This window comes from Salvelinus sp. IW2-2015, linkage group LG5 (assembly GCF_002910315.2).
Source record: "Salvelinus sp. IW2-2015 linkage group LG5, ASM291031v2, whole genome shotgun sequence".
NCBI classification, from domain to species: domain Eukaryota; kingdom Metazoa; phylum Chordata; class Actinopteri; order Salmoniformes; family Salmonidae; genus Salvelinus; species Salvelinus sp. IW2-2015.
Genome location: NC_036844.1, coordinates 11,404,119 through 11,411,984, shown reverse-complemented (window position 1 = coordinate 11,411,984; position 7,866 = coordinate 11,404,119). Strand labels below are relative to the sequence as shown.

General features: G+C 45.3%; 1 protein-coding gene across 3 annotated transcripts in view; it reads right to left on the bottom strand.

The window, feature by feature from the left end:
* Positions 1-5,286: 5,286 nt before the first annotated feature.
* The window catches only part of LOC111963906 (LHFPL tetraspan subfamily member 2a protein), a 68,586-nt gene continuing 66,006 nt past the window's right edge, over positions 5,287-7,866 (bottom strand). For all 3 annotated transcript variants that reach the window (XM_070443551.1, XM_023987473.2, XM_023987474.2), the window contains one exon: positions 5,287-6,779. In XM_070443551.1, the coding sequence (XP_070299652.1) occupies positions 6,523-6,779 (257 nt within the window). In that variant the 3' untranslated portion in view covers positions 5,287-6,522. The remainder of the gene's footprint in view (positions 6,780-7,866) is intronic.

Here is a 7,866-nt window from a genome sequence, read left to right as displayed (position 1 = left end):
ATCCTGTATTTATAATTTCCCTCAGATAAATATGTCTGCCTGGGATAGTGTGTTTGTTGTATTTTAGAGGTTAATATTGTCCCTGTCATTTTATGCCTTTTTTTTGTTGTTGCATGAATGTACTGATTATTTGTGTACCTGACAAAGATGATGACATTAAGCCAGAAATGTTTTCTCTCTCTCTCTGAACAGATGACTTTAAACTTACCACCGCTGGAGACAGTGAGAGGGTTGGTCCTGGTCATGATGTCACCCTCCACTGTCACCTTTCCCCCAAAACCAGTGCTGTTGTCATGACGATCCGGTGGTTTAAGGGGACAGAGTGTATTTACCTGTATAAGAATGGCCAGGTGACAGAGAGCATTGGCTACGAGGGCAGAGTCAGTCTGATCACGCCGGAGCTGGAGGGAGGCAACGTGTCCCTGAGGCTGAGAGACTTCAGGAGGTCAGACGAAGGATGGTACAGATGTCAGGTCATCCATGGAGAACAGAAGGAGGAGGCTGCAGTGGGTTTAGAGGTTGCTAGTGGTAAGGGCTCTGTAACTACAGTACATGTTAATATACACCTAAGCAACAATAACAACCAGTCTGTTTCCCTGTACAGCACACGGCTACTTCCTCATGTAGTTAGGAGTTCGCAGTAGGAGTTGGAGATTGGACTAGAGGGATTCTGACTATCAACTAGTAGTAATGCATATGACAATCACTCTGAGCTTTGAGCTTGATGTCCTAACCCTAAAGCATTTGAACCATTCCAGCGTAACTGCTCACGTCCCTTGATTCTGATTAGTAATGAATGTGATGAACACTCATAACCCCTTTGATGCATTTCACATAATCCTGGAATTTGATTGGATAATCAATGATTTGAAGGTACTGATAATAACTAATACGTTCACATTTTTTCATTATCATTACTCATGGCTCTCCATCTTGGATAATGAAGGATCACGATTGGACTTTGGTGAGTGATTACTTATTTGGCTGCTTTGTTTATTGACAACCAATAAGACAAAACCGATAGTAGACCAGAGTGTTTCAATCTGATACCATACAGAAGTAGTGGCCTTGTAAACAGCAGTGAGTGCATAAATTCTTCAGGTCCCCAAACACTTCAAAATGAATATAGAATCAGCTTGAATTTAGCTTGATGTCCTAGTATGAAGCATTTCAGTCACTCTAAGACTCCTCACCGTCGCACTGCTTACATCCCTTTCCCTTGATGCAAATTAGTAGTGAATTTGATGAACAGTCATTCCAATTTTATGCATGGTATTTGATCGAATGATGTAATACATCAGAAATGGAATTTAACGAGTGTAACAATGATAACTAATAGCCTGCATTCTGTTTTACATGATCATGTATTCATGGATCTCCATCTTGGATAACGGAACGATTAGCTAGGTTATATGGTGAGTAATAATGTATATATGTCTGTTCTGATTATTGATAACCAATAACACAAGACAAAGAACAGACCAGCGTTGCAGTATGATGCCATAGAGAAGTAGAGGCTTTGTGAAACATTCAGTCATTCTAAGACTGGTCACATCCCTTTCCCTTGATGTACACCATTAATAAACGTGATGAACACATTCCAATATGATGCAGGAGCGGCTTTGGGACAGGTCTCTGAAGTGGCCCAGCCAGAGCCCGGACTTGAACCCGATCCAACATCTCTGCAGGGACCTGAAAATAGCTGTGCCACGACGCTCCCCATCCAACCTGACAGAGCTTGAGAGGATCTGCAGAGAAGAATGGGAGAGACTCCCCAAATACAGGTGTGCCAAGCTTGTAGCGTCATACCCAAGAAGACTCGAGGCTGTAATCGCTGCCAAAAGGTGGTTCAACTAAGTACTGAGTAAAGGGTCTGAATGCTTATGTAAATGTGATATTTCAGTTTTTTATTTTAATACATTTGCTAAAAATTCAAACAACCTGTTTTTGCTTTGTCTTTATGGGGTATTGTGTGTAGATTGATGAGGGGGGAAAAAAACGATTTAATACATTTTAGAATAAGGCTGTAATGTAACAACATTTTGAAAAAGTCAAGGGGTCTGAGTACTTTCTGAATGGACTGTAACCCAGCAAGTCAGAGAGAAAGAGAGACTACTGGAGGACACTACCAAAGAGGTGGAGAAGAGTAAGAGAAGTGGATGCATTGGGAAAGGACCTGCAGGACTCCAACAGCCAAGTAGAGAACTTCAGAGTCCAACTGCAGCGTCATTCCCCCTAAATAAAAAGCACAAGAAAGAGGATTTCTGACAACCACCATCTCAGATTATTCTAAAATCCTTTCTGTAGTTAGAAACAGATGAAATTAGCATTTCTGAAAAATATTTTGTTGAAGCATAATTTGATCTCTGAGAAATGAAGCTAATTGATTGACCCCCAATTGGCCATTTTTATTTGAAGCGTTCATATAAACTTCAATAAATATTGTATCTAACATTCCTTTTGGACAATAATTATTCCTAACAATGAACAAGACATGAGGAATCCAATAAGAATGATCAAAAGCCACTCACAGACCCTCCCCACACCTCATGCCAATCCCACCCCAACAACCAGTATACAGTATCCCACACCTTCCTTCTGTTCCTACCAGTGGAGCACTCCAAAGGGGACGATAGAGGGGTGCTGGAGAGAATGGAGGAGCTGTTTGGGGAGGGTTGTTGGGAACACACTGTGATTCTATTCACCCATGCTTGATGACCTGAAAGAGCAGAGCATTGTGGAGTCAGGGACATCCAGCAGCTTGTACAGAAGTGTGGGAGCAGGTACCATGTCCTCAACATTAAGAACAGGGCCCTTGGCACTCAGGTCCCGGAGCTGCTGGAGCAGGTAGAGGAGACAGTGGTAGGAAACAGAGAGAGCTTCTACAGAAGTCAAACCTACCAGGAGGCAGAGGCCCAGGTAGGAGAGATGGAGGGAAAGATCCAGAGGGGGAGAGGAGAGGAAACAGATGGAGCAGAGAGAGACGACAGAGTTTTGAGAGAGAGATGCGTGACTCTCTGAAGAAGATAGAGGGAGTGATCCAGTAGCGTGAGGGAGGTATCGGAACACACAGCGAAGTAACCACTCTACTGGAGAGACATGGTGAAAGAAGAGAGGAATGAGGAGAAGAAAAGAGAGCTGGAGAAAGAGCTAGAGTCTGATAGGTGGGGGGAAATGGAGAGAAATCTGGAGAGATTGAGAGAGAGAATGAGAGGAGGGAGGAGAGACACAGGCAGGAGATTGAGCACATGAAGGAGAGGCCAGAGTTGAAGCAGTGAGAAACCGGGTGAAGATAGTTCGACCTGAGTTACAGAGGAACGTCATGATCTCACAGACAAAGATGCAGAAGAGTTGAGCAGCCAGGTGGAGGAGGAGAATCGAGAGATGAAGGAGAAGGATAGACAGACGAAGGAGAAAGACATGGTGAGGGAGAGACTGAGAGATGACTTTAACGTTTTGGAGGTCTACTTGCCAAGAAGCACACAGACACCGGGAGATGGAGGAAAGGACCTGCAAGAGGCAGAAGAGAGGAAGGAGAGGGGGAGACAGGACGAATTATAGAGCGAATGAGACTACTCTTTCATTGAGGGGTTAGAGAGGAGAAAAGAGAATCACACTGATTAATCACACAATGTAGCAGCAAAGTGGGAGCTTATTTGACCACACCCAGTGGGGACAGACGTCAATTCAACGTCTATTCCACGTCGGTTCAAAGTCATTCCGTTGAACTGACGTGGAAACAACTTTGATTCAAAGTGGTCAGTTACTCCATTTCTTCCCTTCTATTTGCTTCCCTTCATCCCAGTGAGATGAAGGGACTGAGACCGACTGAGTGATCTTAGTGGGGATTTCTTTAGAAGAGGTCTACACAACTAGTCTGAGAAGTAGCTCACATTTATAGGGAAAGATAGCAGGAGAAGAAGGAAGAGAGGGAGGGGAGGGTAACAGGAGGAAGGGTAGATTGGAAAAGACAACTCCTTTGTTAAAGGGGTTAAAGGAGAGACAATTTAGAGAGAATCACGTTGTATTTATCCCACAATGTTCATTGTAGATGTCTTACTGACCAAAGAGTCCTTCCATTGTTTTCAGTTAGTATATTTTCAGTAAAGGATTCATAAGTAATGCATGTTTATTGTACAGTGTTTGTTATGTGGACCCATTTGTAGTAAGAGATGTGAATGAAACGGTTGTCTTGTCTTTTGTTCATTCAAATGATAGGTCCAGTGCCATTTCCTGTCCCACCCAGTTGATTTGAATAATTTTCCTGCTGTTATTTATCCAGACGGCCAGAAGATGGCAGTGTTTATTCATCTGAACTGATTTAAACAAACTCAACGTTGTACAAATCCTCTTACAGATTTCGTGTGTGTGTGTGTGTGTGTGTGTGTGTGTGTGTGGTGTGGTGTGGTGTGTGTGTGTGTGTGTGTGTGTGTGTGTGTGTGTGTGTGTGTGTGTGTGTGTGTGTGTGTGTGTGTGTGTGTGTGTGTGTGTGTGTGTGTGTGTTGTGTGTGTGTGTGTGTGTGTGTGTTTGTGTTGTGTGTGTGTGTGTGTGTGTGTGTGTGTGTGTGTGTGTGTGCATGAGCGACATGGCAGCCAACAGGGATGCTCTTATTCAGACTACACACACACACAGCTCCTCTTTCACTGTTCTCCTATCAAGACCAGTAGGGCAAACACATGATGTGTGGGAAGATAATTCGAGAAGAGAGTTTGTTTGTGTGTTGTTGGCCTGTGTGTGTGTGTGTCATTTTGTTATTCTTATCGGTCTGCGATTCTCCAGGTCTTAGAAGGCCGTTTCTAAAGCTCCTATTCTAAACCCCACCGTCTGACCTGCAGTACTGCGTCAGCAACACTCTGGGGTCAGGGGTCACCTTGTGTTACACTCATTATGGCTTAATAAGGAAGCAGAGCTGCCTTCATAACTCTGTTATCAGGTTACCTCCCCCACACAAAATTAAATAAGTATCGACTCTCTCGTTCTCTTTGTCTCAGTCAATAGAGGGGTAAGACCAGGCTAAGCTGACTTGCTGACAGTAGACGAGGGGCTTGGAGTCTCATACTGCAGCCCTCTGGAGGAACAGGGAAATTTGTCAAGTGACATGGAAACGCTGTCCAATCTGGAAGTCATCAACTGCTCTGTGTGTGTGTGTGTGTGTGTGTGTGTGTGCTGTCTCTTATACACATCTAGATGTGTATAAGAGACAGCGCCTATCCATCCACACATTACATTAGAGAGAGCCCCACAGATATGAACTTTGCTGGAGAAAAACTCATACCCAGAACACCTTTTCTTTTTCTTTCTGTTTTTATTGGTTTGGCAGAGACAGACTGAGGAGCTGGGAAAGTGGGATGAGCATACAACAACACACGTTTCAACAGTTTCTCTCCAGCGCTGTGGCTGGTGTTGCAGGAATAACAGTCCTCCTCTGGTGTTGCCGGAATAACAGTCCTCCCTTGGTGTCGCAGGAATAAGTGTCCTCCCTGAAACAAGACACTCATATGAATACTTGTGTGTTGTTGTCCAAGTCTTTGTCCATAGATTATAGGGAGTCGGCTGAGGAGGACCTCAACGAGAGCAGGCTAGGGTCATCAGAGATGGGGGGGTCCAGGCAAAATCATCTCAATATTTGAAAAAAACACCAAGCACAGTCTCTCACACACGATAACAAACACACACACACACACAAACACACCACAGCTCTCTCTTAGCAAGCTCATGCAGTCCGTGTGAACCATGGCTGGTGTAGGTGTCCCATCAATACATTTCAAGGGTCCAAGAAGACATACATTGGTCATTTCAATTGACAGTACATTCTGTAAGCTTTAAGGACATCATGATTCCATGCTAAACTAAGGCCATGTCTGAGAGTAGTTTACTGGTTCCCTTGTAGAGTTACTCACACCTGGCTTAAGTTGGCGCTGGTAGAAGTTCTCTCTAACCGCTGGTCCAGGGTCAGATATTATTTGATCCTCCCCATTAGGTTCAGGTTATGATTTGGGGTTGGGAAATCTGATCCTAGATCTGTGGCCAGGGGCAACTTCTATCTGGAATTTTAAGTTATTACAGAAGACTAGCACCAGGTAAGCGGATCTTCAGGTAGTGACATAATCACGCCAGGATTCAAGGCGAGAGTGACATCATTTAAAACACAGCCTGAACAGAGCTGAGAGGACCACCATTCTCAGATCATCATCACTATGTACAGTATATGCACACTTATTTACAATACAAACTTACTGGTGTCAGGGTAGCTGGTACTGGCACACATTACAAATAATAACACAGAACACAGACAGCACCTCTGGTGGCGGAGAGAGGAAATACACTGAAACACACGTTTGTGAAAAGCTTGGCACTGTAGATTTCTCCCACATCAACAATAACAACAATACAGGGTCAAAGGTCAGAGAGTCAGTCTTAGTGGTAAACAATAGGGGGGGGGGGGGGGCCCCGTTGGATTGACAGCTGGGCCCCAGAGTGGAGACGAGGGGGGTAGGACATGGCATTCCTCCCCGTCAGCCTCAGAGCAGGCAGATAAGGCTCTTGCCCTCCTCAATCTCCTCCTGCACCTTGTCTGAGGACGTGGCAATCTCGGCCTGGGCGGAGAACACAGCACAGACGAAGGTGAGCACGGTGCCCCCCATGGCTGTGTAGAAGGCCCAGCCCATGGTGCACAGCCCCGACCGGTAGGGAGCCGCGTCCTGACCACAGTACAGCTGCACCTTGTCTGAACCCCAGCCTGCAGGGTATAGCATCAGACCCAGGATCAGAAACAGACCTGGACCAGAGAGGGGGGAGAGAGAGCCAGCGTTAGTTCATCCGTAACAATATAAAGCATTAAATAGACCTAGAACTAGCAAACATATGTGTGTGACTGATTAAATGTGTGCTTTAAATGTAGCTGCAGAGAAGCGTGGAATGACAACAGCACATTCTCCAAAGTCCATCCACAGAACAGCTAACAGCTACATTCTCTGGTATCAAAACACTTCCTGTTTCAATAACACGTTAGCATTCTGATTTCCCGTTGGTCAAAAATATTATACTGGGCTAAAATGATTTCCTTCACCATCCCTTTCAGATGGGACTCCTACTCCTACTCCATTCTAACAGTACACCTGGCCAGTGTCAACTCTCATTGCAACAAAAAGGCCTGATGCCCATCTTTCCCCAAACATGCCCCCCGCATCGCGACCCTGAGGTTACAGCACAATGGAACCCTGGGGTTATGGCACAATATGACCCTGCTGTCTGCTCTGGATCCCCGGGGGGGGGGGGGATATGTTTGGGTTTACAGCAGGAACAACAGGAAAGGTAGCCAGAGGGGTTTCCTTCCGCCAAGTCACTGAAGTGACCGACCGACTACCCTGTCTCAGATTCCTGTTTCTCTCGCTGCTGGAGGATGGAGCCACTTCCGTGGGGGCGGACCTACTTCTAACACCACACCGATTCTGTTACAACACCCCTGCACTGTACAATATCCACTTTTAACAGAACACAGATTCTGTTACAACACCCCTGACAACACCAGAACCTAGAGGAGAGCCTAAGAGAAGCCTGGTCTGAAGTAGCAGTTGAAACGTTTGCCCAAATCCCAACTTGACGGTGAAGTTGAGATCGTGCAGCCCTGTAGTGTCTTGTGTTCTATATCTCTGTATCCTTGCGCAGACCATCTCCATACTCCAGAATGACGTTGTAGGAAAAGGCAGTGATCCTGTTACTGGTTCCCCGGCTTTGACACACACCAGGAGATGTTCCGTCACGCTGTTGGCAGCTGGGACTGGAACTACAATATCAGAAGTTACTACTGGGAGTCTACTACTGGAAGTTACTACTGGGAGTCTACTACTGGAAGTCTACTACTT